We start from the raw sequence: 24,804 nt of genomic DNA, 5'->3' as shown, positions 1-24,804 counted from the left end.
AAGATCCTTCTGGTGGCCTTCCCTGTCACGAGATGTGCGAGGCTTTGTGCAGTCTTGTGACGTTTGTGCTCGGGCCAAGCCTTGTTGTTCTCGGGCTAGTGGATTATTGTTGCCCTTGCCTATTCCTAAGAGGCCTTGGACACACATCTCGATGGATTTTATTTCAGATCTGCCTGTTTCTCAGAAGATGTCTGTCATCTGGGTGGTGTGTGACCGTTTTTCTAAGATGGTCCATTTGGTTCCCCTGCCCAAATTGCCTTCTTCTTCCGAGTTGGTGCCCCTGTTTTTTCAAAATGTTGTTCGTTTGCATGGTATTCCTGAGAATATCGTTTCTGACAGAGGAACCCAATTTGTGTCTAGATTTTGGCGGGCATTCTGTGCTAGGATGGGCATAGATTTGTCTTTTTCGTCTGCTTTTCACCCTCAGACTAATGGCCAGACCGAGCGGACTAATCAGACCCTGGAGACATATCTGAGGTGTTTTGTGTCTGCTGACCAGGATGATTGGGTTGCTTTTTTGCCATTGGCGGAGTTCGCCCTCAATAATCGGGCCAGCTCTGCCACTTTGGTGTCCCCGTTTTTCTGTAATTCGGGGTTCCACCCTCGATTTTCCTCCGGTCAGATGGAATCCTCGGATTGTCCTGGAGTGGATGCGGTGGTGGAGAGATTGCATCATATCTGGGGGCAGGTGATGGACAATTTAAAGTTGTCCCAGGAGAAGACTCAGCTTTTTGCCAACCGTCACCGTCGTGTTGGTCCTCGGCTTTGTGTTGGAGATTTGGTGTGGTTGTCTTCTCGTTTTGTCCCTATGAGGGTCTCATCTCCTAAGTTTAAGCCTCGGTTCATCGGTCCGTATAAAATATTGGAGATTCTTAACCCTGTTTCCTTCCGTTTGGACCTCCCTGCATCCTTTTCTATTCATAACGTTTTTCATCGGTCGTTATTGCGCAGGTATGAGGCACCGGTTGTGCCTTCCGTTGAGCCTCCTGCTCCGGTGTTGGTTGAGGGTGAGTTGGAGTACGTTGTGGAAAAAATCCTAGACTCCCGTGTTTCCAGACGGAGACTCCAGTATCTGGTCAAGTGGAAGGGATACGGCCAGGAGGATAATTCTTGGGTCACTGCATCTGATGTTCATGCCTCTGATCTGGTTCGTGCCTTTCATAGGGCCCATCCTGATCGCCCTGGTGGTTCTGGTGAGGGTTCGGTGCCCCCTCCTTGAGGGGGGGGTACTGTTGTGAATTTGGATTCTGGGCTCCCCCGGTGGCTACTGGTGGAATTGAACTTGTGACATCATCTTCCCTGTTCACCTGTTCTGATTAGATCTGGGTGTCGCTATATAACCTGGCTTCTCTGTTAGATGCTTGCCGGTCAACAATGTTATCAGAAGCCTCTCTGTGCTTGTTCCTGCTCCCAGACATCTACTAGATAAGTTGGACATTCGTCCATGTTTTGTTTTTGTATTTTGGTTCCAGTTCACAGCTGCAGTTTCGTTACTGTGTCTGGAAAGCTCTTGTTGATCAGGAATTGCCACTCTGGTATTATGAGTTAATGCCAGAGTCCTAAAGTAATTTCTGGATGTGTTTTGTTAGGGTTTTCTACTGACCATGAAAGTATGCTTTCTGTCTTCTGCTATCTAGAAAGCGGACCTCAAATTTGCTAAAACTATTTTCCTGCTGCGTTTGTTGTTTCATCTCATATCACTGCCAATATATGTGGGGGGCCTCTGTCTCCTTTTTGGGCATTTCTCTAGAGGTGAGTCAGGTCTTATATTTCCCTCTGCTAGCATTATTTAGTTCTCCGGCCGGCGCTGGGCATATAGGGATAAAAAGTAGGACATGCTACCTGGCTACTTCTAGATGATGCGGTAGGTTTAGTTCATGGTCAGTATAGTTACATCTTCCAAGAGCTTGTTCCTATTGAGGCTTATGCTAGTTCTCTGGCCATGGAGATCATGACAGCTAGCGTTGGTGGACTGCGTGGAAGACTGGGCGGTGGATAAACTACTGGATGCATTATCCGCTATCCAGTTGATCACCTGTTCGCACTGCTGGGGATCCAATAGGGGTGTGCCACGTGACACTGTAAATTGGGACAGGAAGCTAGAAAAGGGTACTCTGCGGCGTTCCAGTGCTCCATCAGAAGCAGGTACTGTGTCACCCTGCCCAGGACTACGGCCTCTGCCTGCAACCTCACTTTGACGCCCACGACCACGTCCTCGTCCTCGTCCCTTACCCCTGGGGTTCACCATTGTAAAGGTTATGCTAGAAAAGCTAGTTATGAAGGTGAAATACACTCTATTTGTCCAAACAGAGGATATATTGCGTGTTGCAAAAAGGACTATTCGGTAAAGAGCGTATTTTATGCAACCAAACCTTGGTTTACAGCAAACTGATGTGTATCAGTAACAGATATAAAACTGTGTTTTATATTTGTGGTATTTCTTCAGATCAAATACCCCTTCTTTATGTAACTATTAGATATGGCGTGCACAAAACTGGCCACAGGCCTAGTCACTAAATACAGAGCTTATTTTTGGACCACAAAACTTGGGTACCAGTAACAGATATAAAACTGTGTTTATATTTGTGGTATTTCTTCACATCAAATACCCTTTATTTCTTTAACTATTAGATATGGCGTGCACAAATCTGGCAACAGGCCTAGTCACTAAATACAGAGCGTATTTTTGAACCACAAAACTTGGGTACCAGTAACAGATATAAAACTGTGTTTATATTTGTGGTATTTCTTCACATCAAATACCCTTTATTTCTTTAACTATTAGATATGGCGTGCACAAATCTGGCAACAGGCCTAGTCACTAAATACAGAGCGTATTTTTGAACCACAAAACTTGGGTACCAGTAACAGATATAAAACTGTGTTTATATTTGTGGTATTTCTTCACATCAAATACCCTTTATTTCTTTAACTATTAGATATGGCGTGCACAAATCTGGCAACAGGCCTAGTCACTAAATACAGAGCGTATTTTTGAACCACAAAACTTGGGTACCAGTAACAGATATAAAACTGTGTTTATATTTGTGGTATTTCTTCACATCAAATACCCTTTATTTCTTTAACTATTAGATATGGCGTGCACAAATCTGGCAACAGGCCTAGTCACTAAATACAGAGCGTATTTTTGAACCACAAAACTTGGGTACCAGTAACAGATATAAAACTGTGTTTATATTTGTGGTATTTCTTCACATCAAATACCCTTTATTTCTTTAACTATTAGATATGGCGTGCACAAATCTGGCAACAGGCCTAGTCACTAAATACAGAGCGTATTTTTGAACCACAAAACTTGGGTACCAGTAACAGATATAAAACTGTGTTTATATTTGTGGTATTTCTTCACATCAAATACCCTTTATTTCTTTAACTATTAGATATGGCGTGCTATAAAAATGCAATTTTTATCTAATGCGGTTTTTTGGACACACAAAACCTTGGATTAGAATGTAGGGTATTCTATACTATATATATATACTATATATGTGGCAGAATTGCGTATTCTGTACACTGCGCTTATGTGTACGCTAAACAAATATTTTTGGGCCAGGTGTGGTATATCTGTATCACTCAAAAATGCATTTTTATATCTTATGCGGTTTTATTTTTAGGCCGCAAATATTTCCTTTTTTAATTTATTAATTATTGTTATTAATTAATATTATTATTATTAAATGAGGTGACAGCGTGTGCTGTACCACTCTACGGAGTCTGAGGCACTACAAGTCCCAGACAGCAGCACAAATGAGGTTACAGCGTGTGCTGGAGTCTGAGGCACTACAAGTCCCAGACAGCAGCACAAATAAGGTTACAGCGTGTGCTGGAGTCTGAGGCACTACAAGTCCCAGACAGCAGCACAAATGAGGTTACAGACAGCGTGTGCTGGAGGCTAAATGGAGTCTGAGGAACATCCAGCAGCCGATATTCTAATAGTGCGGCGTTCGCCCAAAATGGCGGATGCCGCACTATAAAGCCCAGCCTAATGCACACACGATCCCTGCCTAATGCCTAATGCCTATAAAGATTGACTTGGAGACTGAGATTGAGACTTGGCACTGAGACAGTGAGTGCGCAGCTAAGATGGCGGCCGCTGCACTCCTGGTCCCAGCTGCCACACAGCTAGCCAGCAAATACAAGAGAGGACTAGTAGTAGTAAACGTAGATTAGCCCTGACAAGGGCTGTTGATTTCTGCACCCTGCCTGCCTGATTAATTCTGGTCTTTGTCCCTGCTCTAGTCCCTATCAATTCCCAGTCCCCCCAGCACGTCTGTCCCTATGCTCTTTCACACTGCAAATGGCTGAAAGCGCCGAACATAATGAAAGCAGTCTATTGGCTGGTCAGGTCACCTGATCTGGCCAGCCACTCACTGCTCTCGTCTTGTACATGTCCCTACGTCATGCTAGTAGCTTAGAAGGCTCACCTAACATGATTGGCTCCTTGAAAAACCGCCAAAAATGAGAAAAACAAAAACGAGATTTCACTCGAGTACCGCGAGATGTTCGGCCGAATACCGAACACCTTCGAACGCCCTAATGTCCGATCGAACACCAGGTTCGAGTGAACACGTTCGCTCATCACTAATTGGAGTCTTTCAGAGTGCAGCTTTCTACTTTGCTATTTATTTCTTTCAAAAGGTAAACTTTTTATTAGAGGGATACCTAATTGGTTACCATTTAAGGTGCTATGTCACAGCAGACCCTTTTCTAAGGGCGCAGACAGATGGTGGTATGACTCGTGCAAGGAACACATTGCAATCCTTTAACTGAACGTCTGGTCTCCTGACCTGAGCTTGACAGCTGCATAGAAATGCATCATGCTGTCAAGTTCAGGTCCGGAGAGCAGACAGCCAGTCCCTGCATTGCAATGGGATGCTGGCATGAGTTATATGGCTGTCTGTCTGCGCCCTGCGGGAGAAAAGTTAAGGCTATCCAGACATATCCTCTGTAATGGCTGCTGAAATGGAAATTTAGAAGCACATTTTAACAAATCAGATAAAGGTCCTTATGTTTAAATAAACAACTTGAGTTTGTGACCTGGACCTGTAGAAGAGTTGTAACAACGCACAATGGCCATTGTCCTCACTCCCCGCAACCCCTGCATACCTCGTCTATGTCCTGGCTTTTGGAGTAAAGGACTATGCATTTAATTGACTGGTGAGTACTGATTTTGTCTACTTGTCACACACATTGAAGGGTTTGTACCAGGAAAGCAAGTTATGAACTCACTGAGGAAAGCTTGCTGATCAGAGGAATTAATTCTGTTGGGACTCCGAGACGCAGTAGTGCCGCATCTGAATAAAGCATCGGTTATTGGCCATGTTTGGCAGTCCAATACATCTGGGCTTCAATGGTAAGTCCCTCTCTATTGGACTAGGTAAACCCCAGTAATCAACAAGTCATCATCTATCTTATGAATCTGTGCTAAATTGCTATCTTGGCACAAATTCTCTAAGGCCAATTTTAGACAATGATGTATAAACTGATCATGAGTATCCTGACTTGAACTCATCTATGTGAGTTTTTGTTGAAAGTCTCAGGGTGAATCTGTACATTATGGTCTGAACTGATGCCTGAAGTCGGCCTAAGTCTGAGTACACAATAATTGTTTTTCAGTAGTGTTGAGCATTCCGATACCGCAAGTATCGGGCATCGGCCGATACTTGCGGTATCGGAATACCGATACCGAGATCCGATACTTTTGTGGTATCGGGAATCGGAATCGGAAGTTCCCAGTGTATGGTTCCCAGGGTCTGAAGGAGAGGAAACTCTCCTTCAGGCCCTGGGATCCATATCCATGTAAAAAATAAAGAATTAAAATAAAAAATAGGGATATACTCACCCTCTGACGCGCCCTGGTAGTAACCGGCAGCCTGCTTTGCTTAAAATGAGCACGTTCTGTACCTTCCATGATGTCACGGCTTCTGATTGGTCGCGTGCCGCTCATGTGACCGCCACGTGACCAATCACAAGCCGCGACGTCATCCCTCAGGTTGACAGGATGACGTCACGGCTTCTGATTGGTCGCGTGGCGGTCACATGAGCGGCACGCGACCAATCAGAAGCCATGACATCATGGAAGGTACTGAACGCGCTCATTTTAAGCAAAGAAGGCTGCCGGTTCACAGCGGTAAGGTCCAGGCTGCGTCGGAGAAGTGAGTATATCAATATTTTTTATTTTAATTCTTTATTTTACACATTCATATGGATCCCAGGGCCTGAAGGAGAGTTTCCTCTCCTTCAGACCCTGGGAACCATCAGGGATACCTTCCAATACTTGAGTCCCATTGACTTGTATTGGTATCGGGTATCGGTATCGGCGAGATCCGATACTTTGCCGGTATCGGCCGATACTTTCCGATACAGATACTTTCAAGTATCGGACGGTATCGCTCAACACTATTTTTCAGTGTTTTTCATGGTAATTTAATGGTTATTAAGAAAAATGTTATTTTTTCTGTCATAAACGCTGTAGCCAGATGTTCCTATGTACTTTATCGTGAACTATTGAAATGCAGTATGATATAAATATAATGTTTCATCTGTTTTTTCCCACAAGTTTTTCTGTTAGACTTCAAAAACATAACATCATAAAGTTGCAAAATAAAAATATCTTTACTAACGATTGTAAAAAAAAGCTGCAAAAAAGCTTGAAACCTATGCTGATTTTTACAAGATTATAGAAACACTGTAAAAATGTGTTTTTGAAGGAAACCTTAATTAATTTAAAAAAATGCAGACTGACTTTAGAAGCAATAACAAATTTAAGAACAGTTAGGCTGAAAATGGCCCAGTAATTATACAATATTTAGGCCACCAGAGAACATTACCTGCAGTTTGGTTATACACAACGCTGTAAACTGTTGTTGGAGAAGGTGCAGTAGGAAATACTAAAGTTCCTATGGAAATAGTAAAATGAAATGTTAGATAGCTCAAAGTCAAAACTGTTGCAGTTAAGGTTTTTTTAAGAAAACATTTCCGGTATGAAACTAGCCGTTGTAATATAAATTATACAATGGGAAACCGGTGGATAAAATAACAGTTTCCAGTTCACAGTCCAGTTTACAGTCAATTCTCAAACAAAAGTTTTACTACATATAAACCCAGCCTTAAAAAGCTCTTCAAGTTGACAACTTTTAATAATAATAGTAATCTTAGTAATAATAATATTTGTTATTAATATGATTATGACAAAGTATAAAAGTTATTTGACAGGATTATTACAATCTATTAGTGCCAATCAGTAAATGTTAGTTACTTTTTTGGATATTACTTTATTATTTTTTTAAGATACTATGTTATTACTTTGTTGCTATTTACATGCAGTGAAATACCGAAAGGATCTTTTTGGGTTTCGCTATATTGACGACCAAACAAATTAAAGACGGGTTAATCATTTGAATTCTATTATTTGTGAAATTACTAATGTTAAGTTATAGTAGTTATTACGTTATGGTTAGGACATTGTAGATTGAAAGTACATGCTCTAGTTTTAACGTATTTGTTAATAGTTTGGCAACTTTCACAGTTTGCTTTAGTTATATTCCTGTTGATGTCCTTTCCAGTAGGATGCTAATCCAACAAAGGGGAAGGGACAAATAAAGGAGAATAGCTGACATGCTCTCACCTTGGGTGCTTGGAAAATAATAACTGTTTTTGACCACATCTTGGATAGTAGATACCAAATCCTTTGAAAATGTATTCAGGTCTCGGACATTATTTATCATAAAAGCAAGCCTGGGTGATGTTGCCATTGCTTCCAGCTGACTTATAGAGGCATTCTTTAGTCCCATTGCAATAATCCTGACATTGTCTTGTTTTAGAGCATCTGCTGATAATTGAACATCATCAAGTGACGGCCCAGAGGTGATCACAACAAGAACCGGTGGGTACATCGATTTGTCTCTTATGCTTATTTCATTAAATAATGATTCCTTTACTTTGGCAAGGGCATTACCCATCTTCAAAGACCCACCTTGAAAATCAAACTTATTTTTTATATAATTTAGTACTGGGTTTTTCGCTTTGAATGTAGATAAAGAAAAATCAACCTGTAGATCATCATTGTAACGTGCTAAACCAATTCGATACTGGTCAGCGCCTATCTGCATTTGAGAGACTGTCCTTGATATAAAGGATTTCACTTGGTTGAAGATCGTTTTTCCGATATTATTTGAATTGTCCACCAGAAATACAAGATCTGCATATTCCGGGACTGTAATCACAAAGAACAAATTACAAAAAAAAATAGATCAAGGGCAAAGTTTAGGAACAAGTATTCTGCATTCTTAAGCTTACCAGTAGTATCTTGAGCAGATGACAGGTCCAGCTGGATAACCAGCACCAGTAAACCAAACACAAATCTCATTTTCAGAGCACCACAGTGTAGCTATTGAACGTTTCTAAAGATAAAAATGTGTAGTAAGCAAGAGAAATGTCAGTTTAACATAACACATAAAAATTAATAAAAAAGACAAATGTAAACAAATAGCTTGTATGGCAAAATTGCACAACAAGCCCACTTTATTGGAAGCCAGCATGTTCTCTTTTAATCCTATAGCTATGGGTGTTGGGGGTCGAGTTCCCACCTCTGCACAGGGGGAATCTCGGGCCATCTCCACTGTGGTCTCCCATTCTTCTCCTGCCGCAGTGGAGCCTGCTCAGCAGAGACGTCGGTCCCAGCATCTCGCTCAGTCTGACTCTGTGCAAAGGGTTACTGGTGCTTTTCCAGCTTCTGCCATTGAAGCCAGTGCTGGGCAGTCGCGAGCAGATGCTTCTGGGACTAAGTCCTGCTTTTCTCGTTCTGAGCATGCCCAGAGTAAGATCTCTCAGTAGAGATTGAGGGTCACATGCTTATATCCTGCAGCAAAACCTATTGGTTCTCCAGGCAGGTCCTGAAGTTGCTCAGGCTCTGTGGCAGCTTCTCATTGGTCCTTCTAGAAAGGTCCTGTACTTGCTGCAGCTATAAAAGGTTCGCATGGCCGCACGGCCATGCGCTAGTATCAAATCTAAGTTATGTGCTTTGCGCCAGTGTGGTTATGTGTATATGTGTTCAGGGACCCGGCTGAAATAAGCCCCTAGAATACCGGCACCTCCGGTGAGGAGATTGTGTGTATGGATTCAGGGCCCCTGCTGAAATAAGCCCCTAGAATACCGGCTTCTCCGGTGAGGAGATTGTATGATTGCGTAACCACAAACTGCTTTCTGCTTGGCAGTTGCTGTGTACCCCTGTGAGTTTAACAGGACACAGTACTTTCTTTAGGCGACTCTGTGAAGTAACAGAGTTCACTTCTACTGCCATATAGGGCGGCCATTTGCCAGCAGCAGGTTCTCTCCAGCACGATGGACCCCGGGCTGCGAACGCACCAAATAACATCTCTCTAATTACTCGGTGCGTTCAGCCAGCCCTAACAATGGGGACTTGGTTTGTATTATAAAAAACAAAGCTCTGACAGCAATAAGAGTAAAACATTGTTGCTTGATTATTATTTTTAATTGCTAAAAGTAATGGAGGAAGAGAAGTGATTATTGTAGTAATAATATTTTGTCTAGAATTAACAATTACTTTGGTTCCCATAGCGTGAGTGAAATTTTTTTTTTATACATACAAGAATATAGATCAGTGACTATCTCTGATCCAAGAGCTTGTAGTCTGATTTATGAAAACATTGCTTCGAATGGTGATTTTTGGATTCTGCAATAGAAGAATGTGTACATTTAAGGAGAAAATTAGAAACATTGTACTTAGTAACAAAATACAATTCCAAGATGTTATTAATTCATATTATGTATTAGTAGCCTTTCTTCACACTAGCATCAAGGAATCAGTTGAACACTGAGCCGTGTCAACCATGATGGAACATTTCTTTCTAAATTTACTATTCTTGCCATCAAAATACTGGAAAGATCGACTAGCAAGCCTTCCTTGAAAAATATAAGATTACAGGTTATGGGCACTAGATTCTGTGATGGGACTTTGATCCAGGGAACTAGTCTAATTGCCATATGAGAAATCAGGAAGGAATTTTTCTCCTATATGGGGCAATTAGGGTCGGCTTCATAGGGTTTTTGCCTTCCTTTGGTCAGCATTCTCGGTTATAGGCTGGACTCTCTACCTTAAAACTATAACATTTGGAAACATAACAATATATAATTGTGAACAGAGCCTTGGAAGCTGTTGCTTTATGATAAAGAGGCTAAAAATTCTAGAAGTTAATTATGTGCATGCTGCGTGTGATGGTCTTTCAGATATTTGGAGAAATCACCAGGAAATAGGAACACTTACCTTCTGCTTCATCAATGAACCCAGAAGACTCTCCTCTGTTTCCTCTTGTCTTTTCCTTCAACTTTTACTATAGCACTGCCAAAATTAGTGTCAGTCCTGTCCCTCCGATTCTACCAAATATTGAATATCTGTTGAAATGAGAGAAAAAAAACAGTTGTAAGTGCAAAAAAAATGTGGAATACAGAGAACACCACAAACGTTGCAAAGGGTAATATTGCAAGTTAAAATGATCAGAGTTAAGACAGAAAAAGTCTAGGTATGAGTTTTCTGGAATTTTCTGTCTGTACAAATTAACTGATATGTAGCTGTAACAAATAGAAGGAGAAAGCGGGTAGGACATGTTCGCTGGATGCTGGAAAACAACAAAAAGTAACAAAAAGTTTTAATAATGACAGACGTCAGGGGTAGACATACCCCAATGGGAAAGCATAGTCCATCACAGAGCCAGCGGTTGCATCAGCACTAACAGGTGACCCAGGGGCCCACCCTGCTGCACTCTACAGATGATTATTTGGAAAGGGGCCTCTTTCCTCACCTGTTAATGTTGATGCTGCCTCTGGTCGAATCTATGTGGAGACACTGTGGGGAAGGAGTGAGTCACTCATGCTGAGCATCGCAGCGTGTGATTCCCTCTGCTCAGAGTGCTGCTGACACCTGCCTGTGCCGTGCATTTGTGTCTCATTGCCTGTCAGCCAATCACAGACTTTGCTTTATAAACACATCTGTGATTGGCTGACAGGGGATGATATGCAAGTGTTTTCTGTGTCCTGGAGTCGAAGATTGGAGCAGGAAGCTACAACAGAAATTATGGTGAACCAGTGTGACAGTATAGTACAGCCTTCCTTGTGGAAATTTTATACGACTACTGTCTTCAAAAATAAAAATTAATTTATATGTCAGCAATAGTGGTCACCTGAGGAAAGTGTCTGACACATATCAACAAATTGTGTGCACAGCCGGCTGACAGTGACATGCACTAGCCTGGTATAAGCACAAGCTGCAATCTCTTTCACATAGAACATTAAGTACATATGAAAAATCACTCACGTATCTGGTACACTGGCTATCACTGGGTTAATTTGCTGTCCATTGAACATGGGACATCATACTGACTAAATATACAATTGTTTAAATGATCCTGTTACAACCCTTAACATAAATCCCAGTCATGATTGTTGGTGCGATTCATTCATGTGGTCACGTACTGACTATTTTTGTCCAGCTGCTCACAGTTCTTTTCTATTGAGAGCAGCCAAAGGCAACTAGTCAGCAAGTGACCATGAGTATTCAAATTACATACACGTGGTCACAAGAATGGGATCCATGCTCTGGTGCTCAGTCAACCCCATACCCAGCAGAAGCAGCTAGCATTACACAGCATCTGCCTGTATCAGCAGTGACTGGAGCTAGCTCTCATCACTGCTATTTAATCATTTAAATGCACTGTCAATCATTGACAACAACATTTATTTGATGTGATATCCAGTGCACTCATGCACCTGCTCCCATCAGTCCCTCTTGATGAGATTTCGGGGTGACAATGGGTTGTCAAGGCAGCCAGGGGAAATTAAAAAAATTGATTAAAAATTTCAAATAATGCTATTCAAAAATCTAAATTCCAAGTTTGCTTTTCTTTGGTCACCACAATTTTAATAACTAAATAAAAAGCAATCAAAACATCATATAAAACTCAGAATGGCATCAATAAAAACTTTAGCTCAGCACCAATAGATAAGGCAATGGAATTCTGTACTGCTTGACAAGCGATTGGCCACGATAAGCACATCCGAATATGACATCTCAGTTGCATAACTGCTTTGTCTTATATTCAGTTGTCAAATATGGATCTTACATTTATTGTTTAGATTTGATAGTTGTGCTCTAAACTAGTAATAAATTGTACAATCAATACATTTACATAGCTTTGTTGCAGTATGGGGGTGGGGGAGATTTCTTGCATAGGGCCTTCTGCAGTCTGTGTCCACCCCTTACAGATGTGCATGCTGTTTTTGCTTCACATAGTAAAATAGAGGATGGCAATCACACTGCATAGGCAGTGGTGGGTCAGGGCAGCTTGACGGTTGAGCTTCTCAGCTACGAGTCCATGTGGGCACATAAGTGTACATTGATTTTTAAGAAATATATTGTGGGAGATTTGTCAAAAAATATTTGGCCTAAAGAAAAAAAATTGCTGTCAAAATGAGTGTAGCACTGCTATCTGTTCTTCACCCAAGAATGACAGCCATTTCAGGACCATGGAGAGTAGCACACTTCTCAATAAGCACACTTCTCAATAAGAATATTGCCACATTGTCATGTCTGATATTATCATTTTTTAACACTCTAAATAATATCACTTCTTTCGCCACAAACTCAATCCCTCTTTACTTGTTGTGTCACTTGCTAATTTTCATACTTTCAGAAATTTTTAGACTTTCTCCCTGTTGCCAATTTGGTACAATTTTTTGTTCTCCATGATTTTTGTGTGCCATCAGTCAATCAAATGTGTACCCCTGACGCTCTTTCTCCCATCTCAAAACAGTCTCTTACCTACATACTTACTGTAATGGTATCTCTCCCCTCCTCTCTGCTCCTTCCTATCTACTTTTAATTGTTTTGCATCAAACTGATGACTCAATTTTGGAGCCATCGCAGACAGCCTTCAGGCAAAGAGAAGAAAGTTATGGGGTGTTGTATGGTTAGCTTTAGGAATACAGGAATTCATGCTAGCAGCATATGTGAGAAGGTTAATCTCACGTCTCTTATGCATCTTAAACTTCTTTTTCAAAAGTAACCTCCAATGTGATTAGCTGAAAAATGCCTCCACAGGTCATGAAATAACCTCCTCCAAAAAATAGACTGGAAATTTATATTGACTTCTATTGGAAAGTGTTGCAGGCATGCACTGTGACCTGCTCTGTGAGCTGCGCAGAAGTCACCGAGCAGAGAGGGACAGCAGGCAAGCTATGATCATTATTTATTGTGAGTTGTGTATTTTGTGTTATATATACTGTAGGTTTTACTTTTTAGCATGAATCTGCCTGTCATGATAAAGAGATGACTAATAAAAGGTGATCTCTTCAGAACAAAAACTATTAGCGTATTATGAGGCACAGTGGCCTGTGTGAAAACTGCATGAATTGATTTTTTTATGTAGATAGTAGTATGTAAGTTAAAACCACCATCATATCTTAAAAATAACAAAAAACGTATTTACACAATAGGTCATTTTCTAATTACACACTCCTTTTACCCCCTAGGGTGGTTTGCATGTTAATGACCAGGCCAATTTTTACAATTCTGACCACTGTCCCTTTATGAGGTTATAACTCTGGAATGCTTCAACGGATCCCGGTGATTCTGACATAGTTTTCTCATGACATATTGTACTTCATGATAGTGGTAAAATTTCTTTTATATTACCTGCGTTTATTTGTGAAAAAAATGGAAATTTGGCGAAAAATTTGAAAATTTTGCAATTTTCCAACTTTGAATTTTTATGCCCTTAAATCACAGAGATATGTCATGCAAAATACTTAATAAATAACATTTCCCACATGTCTACTTTACATCAGCACAATTTTGGAACCAAAATTTTTTTTGTTAGGGAGTTATAAGGGTTAAAATTGACCAGCAATTTCACATTTGTACAACACCTTTTTTTTTTAGGGGTCTGTATGATAGAAAATACCCAAGTGTGACACCATTCTAAAAACTGCACCCCTCAAGGTGCTCAAAACCACATTCAAGAAGTTTATTAACCCTTCAGGTATTTCACAGGAATTTTTGGAATGTTTAAATAAAAATGAACATTTAACTTTTTTTCACACAAAATTTATTTCAGCTCCAATTTGTTTTATTTTACCAAGGGTAACAGGAGAAAATGGACCCCAAAAGTTGTTGTACAATTTGTCCTGAGTACGCTGATACCCTATATGTGGGGGTAAACCACTGTTTGGGTGCATGGCAGAGCTCGGAAGGAAAGGAGCGCCATATTACTTTTCAATGCAAAATTGACTGGAATTGAGATGGGACGCCATGTTGCGTTTGGAGAGCCCCTGATGTGCCTAAACATTGAAACCCCCCACAAGTGACACCATTTTGTAAAGTAGACCCCCTAAGGAACTTATCTAGATGTGTGTTGAACACTTTGACCCACCAAGTGCTTCACAGAAGTTTATAATGCAGAGCCATAAAAATAAAAAATCATATTTTTTCACAAAAATGATCTTTTCGCCCCCAATTTTTTATTTTCCCAAGGGTAAGAGAAGAAATTAGACCACAAAAGTTGTTGTGCAATTTGTCCTGAGTACGAAGATACCCCATATGTGGGGGTAAACCACTGTTTGGGCGCATAGCAGAGCTCGAAAGGGAAGGAGCGCCATTTTACTTTTCAATGCAAAATTTACTGGAATTAAGATGGGACGCCATGTTGCGTTTGGAGAGCCCCTGATGTGCCCAAACATTGAACCCCCCCACAAGTTACACCATTTTGGAAAGTAGACCCCTTAAGGAACTTATCTAGATGTGTGGTGAGCACTTTGACCCAACAAGTGCTTCACAGAAGTTTATAATGCAGAGCTGTAAAAATAAAAAATCATATTTTTTCACAAAAATGAACTTTTCGCCCCAATTTTTTATGTTTCCAAGGGTAAGAGAAGAAATTGGACCCCAAAAGTTGTTGAACAATTTGTCCTGAGTACGCTGATACCCCATATGTGGGGGTAAATGACTGTTTGGGCGCATGGCAGAGCCTTCGGAAGGGAAGGAGCGCCGTTTAACTTTTCAATGCAAAATTGACTGGAATTGAGATGGGACACCATGTCGCGTTTGGAAAGCCCCTGATGTGCCTAAACATTAAAAACCCCCACAAGTGACACCATTTTGGAAAGTAGACCCCCTAAGGAACTTATCTAGATGTGTTTTGAGAGCTTTGAACCCCCAAGTGTTTCACTACAGTTTATAACGCAGAGCAGTGAAAATATATATTTTTTTTTCACAAAAATGATTTTTTAGCCCCCAGTTTTGTATTTTCACAAGGGTAACAGGATAAATTGGACCCCAATAGTTATTGTCCAATTTGTCCTGAGTACGCTGATACCCCATATGTGGGGGGAACCACTGTTTGGGCGCATGGCAGAGCTCAGAAGGGATGGAGCGCCATTTGGAATGCAGACTTAGATGGATTGGTCTGCAGGCGTCACGTTGCATTTGCAGAGCCCCTGATGTACCCAAACAGTAGAAATCCCCCACAAGTGACCCCATATTGGAAACTAGACCTCCCAAGGAACTTATCTAGATGTGTTGTGAGAACTTTGAACCCTCAAGTGTTTCACTACTATTTATAACGCAGAGCCGTGAAAATAAAAATTCTTTTTTTTTTCACAAAAATGATTTTTTAGCCCCCAGTTTTGTATTTTCCTAAGGGTAACAGGAGAAATTGGACCCCAAAAGTTGTTGTCCAATTTGTCCTGAGTACGCTGATACCCCGTATGAGGGGGGGGACCCCAGTGTTTGGGCACATGGCAGAGCTCGGAAGGGAAGGAGCGCCATTTGGAATGCAGACTTAGATGGATTGGTCTGCAGGCATCACGTTGCATTTGCAGAGCCCCTGATGTACCCAAACAGTAGAAACCCCCCACAAGTGACCCCATATTGGAAACTAGACCTCCCAAGGAACTTATCTAGATGTGTTGTGAGAACTTTGAACCCCCAAGTGTTTCACTACAGTTTACAACGCAGAGCCGTGAAAATAAAAAATCTTTTTTTTTCCCCAAAAAATGATTTTAGCCCCCCAAATTTTTATTTTCCAAAGGATAACAAGATAAATTGGACCCCAAAAGTTGTTGTCCAATTTGTCCTGAGTACGCTGATACCCCGTATGTGGGGGGGACCCCAGTGTTTGGGCGCATGGCAGAGCTCGGAAGAGAAGGAGCGCCATTTGGAATGCAGACTTAGATGGATTGGTCTGCAGGCATCACGTTGCATTTGCAGAGCCCCTGATGTACCCAAACAGTAGAAACCCCCCACATGTGACCCCATATTGGAAACTAGACCTCCCAAGGAACTTATCTAGTTGTGTTGTGAGAACTTTGAACCCCCAAGTGTTTCACTACAGTTTACAACGCAGAGCCGTGAAAATAAAAAATCTTTTTTTTTCCCAAAAAAATGATTTTAGCCCCCCAAAGTTTTATTTTCCAAAGGATAACAAGATAAATTGGACCCCAAAAGTTGTTGTCCAATTTGTCCCGAGTACGCTGATACCCCATATTTTGGGGTAAGCCCCTGTTTGGGCGCACGGGAGAGTTCGGAAGGGAAGGAGCACTGTTTTACTTTTTCAACGCAGAATTGGCTGGAATTGAGATCGGACGCCATGTCGGGTTTGGAGAGCCCCTGATGTGCCTGAACAGTGGAAACTCCCCAATTCTACCTGAAACCCTAATCCAAACACACACCTAACACTAATCCCAACGGTAACCCTAACCACACCCCTAACCCTGACACACCCCTAACTCTAATCCCAACCCTAATCCCAACCGTAAAAGTAATCCAAATCCTAACCCTAACTTTAGCCCCAACCCTAACCCTAACTTTAGCCCCAACCCTAACCCTAACTTTAGCTCCAACCCTAGCCCCAACCCTAACTCTAGCCCTATCCATAGCCCTAACCCTAACCCTAGCTTTAACCCTAGCCCTAACCCTAACCCTAGCCCTAGCCCTAACCCTAGCCCTAACCCTAGCCCTAATCCTAATGGGAAAATGGAAATAAATACATCTTTTTAATTTTATTATTTTTCCCTAACTAAGGGGGTGATGAAGGGGGGTTTGATTTACTTTTATAGCGTTTTATATAGCGGATTTTTATGATTGGCTGCTGTCACACACTAAAAGACGCTTGTTATAGCAAAAAAGTTTTTGTGTCTCCACATTTTGAGATGTATAATTTTTCCATATTTTGGTCCACAGAGTCATGTGAGGTCTTGTTTTTTGTGGGACGAGTTGACGTTTTTATTGGTAACATTTTCGGACACATGACAGTTTTTGATCACTTTTTATTACGATTTTTGTGAGGCAGAATGACCAAAAACCAGCTATTCATGAATTTCTTTTGGGGGAGGCGTTTATACCGTTCCACGTTTGGTAAAATTGATAAAGCAGTTTTATTGTTCGGGTCAGTACGATTACAGCGATATCTCATTTATATATTTTTTTTATGTTTTGGCGATTTTATACGATAAAAGCTATTTTATAGAAAAAATAATTATTTTGGCATCGCTTTATTCTGAGGACTATAACTTTTTTTATTTTTTTGCTTATGATGCTGTGTGGTGGTTCATTTTTTGCGGGACAAGCTGACGTTTTCAGCGGTACCATGCTTATTTATATCCGTCTTTTTGATCGTGTGTTATTCCACTTTTTGTTCAGCGGTATGATAATAAAGCGTTGTTTTTTGCCTCGTTTTTTTTTTTTTTCTTACGGTGTTCACTGGAGGGGTTAACTAGTGGGACAGTTTTATAGGTTGGGTCGTTACGGACGCGGCAATACTAAATATGTGCACTTTTATTGTTTTTTTATTTTTATTTAGATAAAGAAATGTATTTATGGGAATAATATATATATTTTTTTAATTTAGGAATTTTTTTATTTTTTTTTACACATGTGGAGTTTTTTACTTTGTCTCAGGGGGGGACATCACAGATCGCTGATCTGACAGTTTGCACAGCACTCTGTCAGATCAGCGATCTGACAGCGCTGCAGGCTTCCTGGCGCCTGCACTGGACCCGGAAGTAGTCCCTGCAGGACCCGGATGCAGCCCCGCGGCCATTTTGGATCCGGGGCCTGCAGGGATAGGAGGTAAGAGACGCTCGGAGCAATGCGATCACATCGCGTTGCTCCGGGGGTCTCAGGGAAGCACGCAGGGAGCCCCCTCCCTGCGCGATGCTTCCCTATACCGCCGGAACACTGCGATCATGTTTGATCGCAGTGTGCTGGGGGTTAATGTGCCAGGGGCGGTCCGTGTCCGCTCCTGGCACATAGTGCCGGATGTCAGCTGTGATACTCAGCTGACACCCGGCCGCGATCAGCCGCGCTCCTCCGTGAGCGCGGCCGATCGCGCTGGACTTACTATCCCGTCGGTGGTCATACGGACCCACCCCACCTCAACGGGATAGTACGTCCGATGTCAGAAAGGGGTTAATTTAGTTTTTACAGTGAAGAGTAAAAGAGTAAACATGTTTTGAACTTTTGACTTTCAGACCCCATATCTCACCACCCACTGCTGCTTCAAACGTTAGACTATCATCATTTTATAGACAATCATCTTGGCTATCTCATACATAAATTTGACTTGCAACTATTTAGCATATGATTAGATATGCAGGTTCTTGTCATGTCACTGCATTGTTACTATTTTGCTCCTAAAGATCTAAATTTTACTTTTTATTATTTTGTTAATCTACCTTTGGCTTTTAACATTATTAGAATTCTTCTGGGCATGTTCTTGATCCTGGGGCTCTGTTACACATTTACAAAGGTGGTGCATACAGGTCGACTCAATTGTGGGTGGAATTGAAAAAAAAATTGTATACATTCCCAAGTGTTTGATTGGGTTGAGGTCTGGGGACTATGGGGGCTAATCCAGCATCTCTACTTCATTGTCATTGAACCATTTCTTCGCCAATCTTGATGTATGCTTCGTATTGTTGTCCTGTTGGAACACAATGTCGTCCTTTTCATACCCATAGTAGTCAAGTGCATGAAGTAACTCATCTTGTAGGATCCTCACATGTAGCTCAGCATTGAGATCATGATCAATCTTGGCCAAGTATACAATCCCTTTGGCTGTGAAACAACCCAATATCATCAGGCTTCCTCCACTGAATATGACAATTCCTTTAATTTCTCAGTCCATTAGCCCATTTTACTCTTGTTTGTTTCATTTGCACCCAGAGCAAAGTTTATTAACGTTCATCTCATCGCTCCAACTCATCTATTTTGTTTAATGTCCACTTTTTGTACTTTTTTGTAAACTCAAACCACTGCTTTTATGACAATATTGAAGTTGAGGTTTCTTCTCCTTTTTTCAGGCCACCATTCCAGACTTGTGTAATGTGCGTTGCATGGTGCTGGTGTAAGGAGAAGACCCAGACCAGGCCTTTCTACTCCGTGACAGATCCGGGACTGTTGGTGCTGTCACCCAGGTTTCATGGGGGAAAGCTTAAAGCCCCGCACCGACTTCTGCACCAAGGAGTAGGGGGCATGACTAAGGTAAAAGGGCCACAGCGTGCAGCAAATCAGTTAGCTGTCGTGGGAACGTGCATTGCACAGGAGGGCAGTGTCAGGGCTTCTGCGGGGGGCACTGCCAGAGTGGGCAAAAACCAGCAGAGGCTAAAAGCTGTTAACAGAGACTGCCGATAACAACGTACCTGGTCCCCGCTGACATCGCTGACCGTGAGTGACAGGACGCCCAGTCAGGACATAAAACTGTGCACGCACCGATGGGAGAATTGGGACACCCGCTGTGAGGGGTTTCCCTTTGTACCTGAATCGAGTTGCTCATTGTCCCTGTACGCTGACAGGGGAAAGACTGTGCTCTGTCCAGCTCATCGTTTCCTGACACCCCGATCACCGACCGAACCACGAGGAATCACCGCCGCCTCCAGGATCCAGGATGCCATCTTTTCCAGGACCATACTGGACCCCTTATGCGCAACTGATTTGGTGCCAAAGTCAACATCCTGAACTAACCGCATTCTGAAGTCGTCAGACTGATAAATTTGCTATCCTTGAACTTCCTACCCTATGCTTCACACCTGCTTCCCCTGAATTATGTCCCCTGTGTTCCTTTATATTGTCTTATCTGTTTCCCCCTGCGAGGAGTATAGCTGTTAAATTAAACCCCGCGTTAACACTTGCTCTGCCTCCGACCCCTTACTGCATCTTCCTAACTGCTCACACTTGCATTGACATATGTGATCTCACTATTATGAAGCATACAAGCTATCTCCATTGCTGTGTTTGTCGTGCCAGAACTGGTAGAACTTGGGATGAGGCAACTTGTTGACTGCAATATTTTGTGTTGTGATTTTGCTTTTTGCTCCCTCTAGTGGTCATTAGTGATTTGACTCTGGAGCTTCTGTCTTTTCCTATATCCTCACCTGGGCCGTTAGTTCAGGGGCGTTGCTATATAAGCTCCCTGGACCTTCAGTTCAATGCCTGGCATCGTTGAAATCAGAGCTAATCTGTTGTGCTCTTGTCCTATGATCCGGGTTCCTGTATTTCAAGCTAAGTCTGCTTCCTTGCTTTTTGCTTTTGTTTTGTTTGGTAATTTTGTCCAGCTTGTTCCAATCTGTATCCTGACCTTTGCTGGAAGCTCTAGGGGGCTGGTGTTCTCCCCCCGGACCGTTAGACGGTTCGGGGGTTCTTGAATCTCCAGCGTGGATTTTTATAGGGTTTTTGTTGACCAGATAAGTTATCTTGCTATATTCTGCTATTAGTAAGCTGGCCTCTCTTTGCTGAACCTGGTTCATTTCTGTGTTTGTCATTTCCTCTTACCTCACCGTTATTATTTGTGGGGGGCTTGTATCTTGCTTTGGGGTCCCTTTCTCTGGAGGCAAGAGAGGTCTTTGTTTTCTTCTCCTAGGGGTAGTTAGATTCTCCGGCTGGCGCGAGTCATCTAGCGATCACCGTAGGCATGATCCCCGGCTACTTCTAGTGTTGGCGTTAGGAGTAGCTATTTGGTCAACCCAGTTACCACAGCCCTATGAGCTGGATTTTTGAATCTCGCAGACTTACATGTTCCTCTGAGACCCTGTCCACTGGGGTCATAACAGTATGCCAGGCCAGTATTAAATGTTTAATGCATTGCAGAAGTGGGATTATAAGAAAGAAAATTTTGAGTTTTTTTTTTCCCTCTCTCATTTTTTTTTTTTTTTTTTTCCCCTTTACCTCAGAGTGGCTTAAGCTTGCTGCAGACATGAATGTCCAGACCTTGATTACAAGTGTGGACCAGCTTGCCGCTCGTGTGCAGGGTATACAAGATTATGTTACCAGAAATCCTAGGTCTGAACCCAAGATTCCGATTCCTGAACTGTTTTCAGGAGACCGATTTAAGTTTAGGAATTTCAGGAATAATTGTAAATTGTTTTTGTCCCTGAAACCTTGTTCGTCTGGAGACTCTGCTCAACAAGTAAAAATTGTTATTTCATTCTTACGGGGTGACCCTCAAGATTGGGCTTTTTCGTTGGCGCCAGGAGATCCGGCATTGGCTGATATTGATGCGTTTTTTCTGGCGCTCGGTTTACTTTATGAGGAACCCAATCTTGAGATTCAGGCAGAGAAAGCCTTGCTGGCTATGTCTCAGGGCCAGGACGAGGCTGAGGTGTATTGCCAAAAATTTCGGAAATGGTCCGTGCTGACACATTGGAACGAGTGTGCACTGGCCGCTAATTTTAGAAATGGCCTTTCTGAGGCCATTAAGAATGTTATGGTGGGTTTTCCCATTCCCACAGGTCTGAATGATACCATGTCCCTGGCTATTCAAATTGACCGGCGGTTGCGGGAGCGCAAAACCGCAAATTCCCTCATGTTGTTGTCTGAACAGACACCTGATTTGATGCAATGTGATAGAATCCTGACTAGAAATGAGAGGAAAATTCATAGACGCCGGAATGGCTTGTGCTACTACTGTGGTGATTCTACACATGTTATCTCAGCATGCTCTAAACGTATATCTAAGGTTGTTAGTCCTGTCACCGTTGGTAATTTGCATCCTAAGTTTATTCTGTCTGTAACTTTGATTTGCTCACTGTCATCTTATCCTGTCATGGCGTTTGTAGATTCAGGTGCTGCCCTGAGTCTTATGGATCTCTCATTTGCTAAGCGCTGTGGTTTTATTCTTGAACCATTAGAAAATCCTATCCCTCTTAGGGGTATTGATGCTACGCCATTAGCAGAAAATAAACCGCAGTATTGGACACAGGTTACCATGTGCATGACTCCTGAACACCGCGAGGTGATACGTTTTCTCGTTCTACATAAAATGCATGATTTGGTTGTTTTGGGGCTGCCATGGTTACAGACCCATAATCCAGTCCTTGACTGGAAGGCTATGTCAGTGTCTAGTTGGGGCTGTCGTGGTATTCATGAGGATTCCCTGCCTGTGTCTATTGCTTCTTCTACGCCTTCGGAAGTTCCTGAGTATTTGTCTGATTATCAGGATGTCTTTAGCGAGTCCAGGTCCAGTGCATTGCCTCCTCATAGGGAATGTGACTGTGCAATAGATTTGATTCCAGGCAGTAAATTTCCTAAGGGAAGACTGTTTAATCTGTCGATACCTGAACATACCGCTATGCGTTCATATATCAAGGAGTCTCTGGAGAAAGGACACATCCGTCCGTCTTCTTCCCCTCTTGGTGCGGGATTCTTTTTTGTGGCTAAAAAGGACGGATCTTTGAGGCCTTGTATTGACTATCGGCTTTTAAATAAGATCACTGTCAAATTTCAGTATCCTTTGCCGCTGTTGTCTGACTTGTTTGCCCGGATTAAAGGTGCCAAGTGGTTTACCAAGATAGACCTTCGTGGTGCGTACAACCTTGTGCGCATTAAGCAAGGGGATGAATGGAAAACCGCATTCAATACGCCCGAAGGTCATTTTGAGTACTTGGTGATGCCTTTTGGGCTCTCTAATGCCCCTTCAGTTTTTCAGTCCTTTATGCATGACATTTTCCGGAACTATCTGGATAAATTTTTGATCGTTTATCTGGATGATATTCTGTTTTTTTCTGATAATTGGGACTCGCATGTGGAGCAGGTCAGGATGGTCTTTAAAATTTTGCGTGAAAATTCTTTGTTTGTCAAGGGCTCAAAGTGTCTTTTTGGTGTACAGAAGGTTCCCTTTTTGGGGTTCATTTTTTCCCCTTCTGCTGTGGAGATGGACCCAGTCAAGGTCCGAGCTATTCTTGATTGGACTCAGCCCTCGTCAGTTAAGAGTCTTCAGAAGTTCTTGGGTTTCGCTAACTTCTACCGTCGTTTTATCGCTAACTTTTCTAGCATTGTGAAACCTTTGACGGATATGACCAAGAAGGGCTCTGATGTGGTTAATTGGGCTCCTGCTGCCGTGGAGGCTTTCCAGGAGTTGAAACGTCGGTTTACTTCGGCGCCTCTTTTGTGCCAGCCTGATGTCTCGCTTCCCTTTCAGGTTGAGGTGGATGCTTCAGAGATTGGAGCAGGGGCCGTTTTGTCACAGAGAGGCCCTGGTTGCTCTGTTATGAGACCTTGCGCCTTTTTCTCTAGGAAGTTTTCGCCTGCGGAGCGAAATTATGATGTGGGCAATCGGGAGTTGTTGGCCATGAAATGGGCATTTGAGGAGTGGCGTCATTGGCTCGAGGGTGCTAAGCATCGTGTGGTGGTCTTGACTGATCACAAAAATCTGATGTATCTCGAGTCTGCTAAACGCCTGAATCCTAGACAGGCCCGCTGGTCATTGTTTTTCTCCCGTTTTGACTTTGTTGTCTCGTATTTACCAGGTTCAAAAAATGTGAAGGCCGATGCTCTTTCCAGGAGCTTTGTGCCTGATGCTCCTGGAGTCGCTGAACCTGTTGGTATTCTTAAGGATGGTATTATCTTGTCAGCTATTTCTCCAGATCTGCGACGTGTGTTGCAGAGATTTCAGGCTGATAGGCCTGATTCTTGTCCACCTGACAGACTGTTTGTGCCTGATAAGTGGACCAGCAGAGTCATTTCCGAGGTTCATTCCTCGGTGTTGGCAGGTCACCCAGGAATTTTTGGCACCAGAGATCTGGTGGCCAGATCCTTTTGGTGGCCTTCCTTGTCTAGGGATGTGCGGTCATTTGTACAGTCCTGTGGGACTTGTGCTCGAGCTAAGCCTTGCTGTTCTCGTGCCAGCGGGTTGCTCTTGCCCTTGCCTGTCCCTAAGAGACCTTGGACACATATCTCCATGGATTTCATTTCTGATCTTCCGGTGTCTCAAGGCATGTCTGTTATCTGGGTGATATGTGATCGCTTCTCCAAGATGGTCCATTTGGTTCCTTTGCCTAAGCTGCCTTCCTCTTCCGATCTGGTTCCTGTGTTTTTCCAGAACGTGGTTCGTTTGCACGGCATCCCTGAGAATATTGTGTCAGACAGAGGATCCCAGTTCGTTTCCAGATTCTGGCGATCCTTTTGTAGTAGGATGGGCATTGACTTGTCGTTTTCGTCTGCTTTCCATCCTCAGACTAATGGACAGACGGAGCGAACTAATCAGACTTTGGAGGCTTATTTGAGGTGTTTTGTCTCTGCTGATCAGGACGATTGGGTGACCTTCTTGCCGTTGGCTGAGTTTGCCCTTAATAATCGGGCTAGTTCCGCCACCTTGGTTTCGCCGTTTTTCTGCAACTCTGGTTTCCACCCTCGTTTTTCTTCGGGTCATGTGGAACCTTCTGACTGCCCTGGGGTGGATTCTGTGGTGGATAGGTTGCAGCGGATCTGGAATCTTGTGG

General features: G+C 42.5%; 1 protein-coding gene across 1 annotated transcript in view; it reads right to left on the bottom strand.

Annotated features, from left to right (window-relative positions):
• The window catches only part of LOC143781991 (collagen alpha-6(VI) chain-like), a 251,975-nt gene that overhangs the window by 171,367 nt on the left and 55,804 nt on the right, over nucleotides 1–24,804 (bottom strand). The window contains exons 2-6 of the mRNA XM_077269012.1: nucleotides 10,307–10,434; nucleotides 9,630–9,715; nucleotides 8,320–8,423; nucleotides 7,649–8,236; nucleotides 6,852–6,920 (exon numbers count right to left, since the gene is read on the bottom strand). Of these exons, the coding sequence (XP_077125127.1) occupies nucleotides 6,852–6,920; nucleotides 7,649–8,236; nucleotides 8,320–8,389 (727 nt within the window). The 5' untranslated portion in view covers nucleotides 8,390–8,423; nucleotides 9,630–9,715; nucleotides 10,307–10,434. The remainder of the gene's footprint in view (nucleotides 1–6,851; nucleotides 6,921–7,648; nucleotides 8,237–8,319; nucleotides 8,424–9,629; nucleotides 9,716–10,306; nucleotides 10,435–24,804) is intronic.

This window comes from Ranitomeya variabilis, chromosome 6 (assembly GCF_051348905.1).
Source record: "Ranitomeya variabilis isolate aRanVar5 chromosome 6, aRanVar5.hap1, whole genome shotgun sequence".
NCBI classification, from domain to species: domain Eukaryota; kingdom Metazoa; phylum Chordata; class Amphibia; order Anura; family Dendrobatidae; genus Ranitomeya; species Ranitomeya variabilis.
The sequence above is the reverse complement of the archived record's forward strand: the minus strand, read 5'-3'. Positions and strand labels throughout refer to the sequence as shown.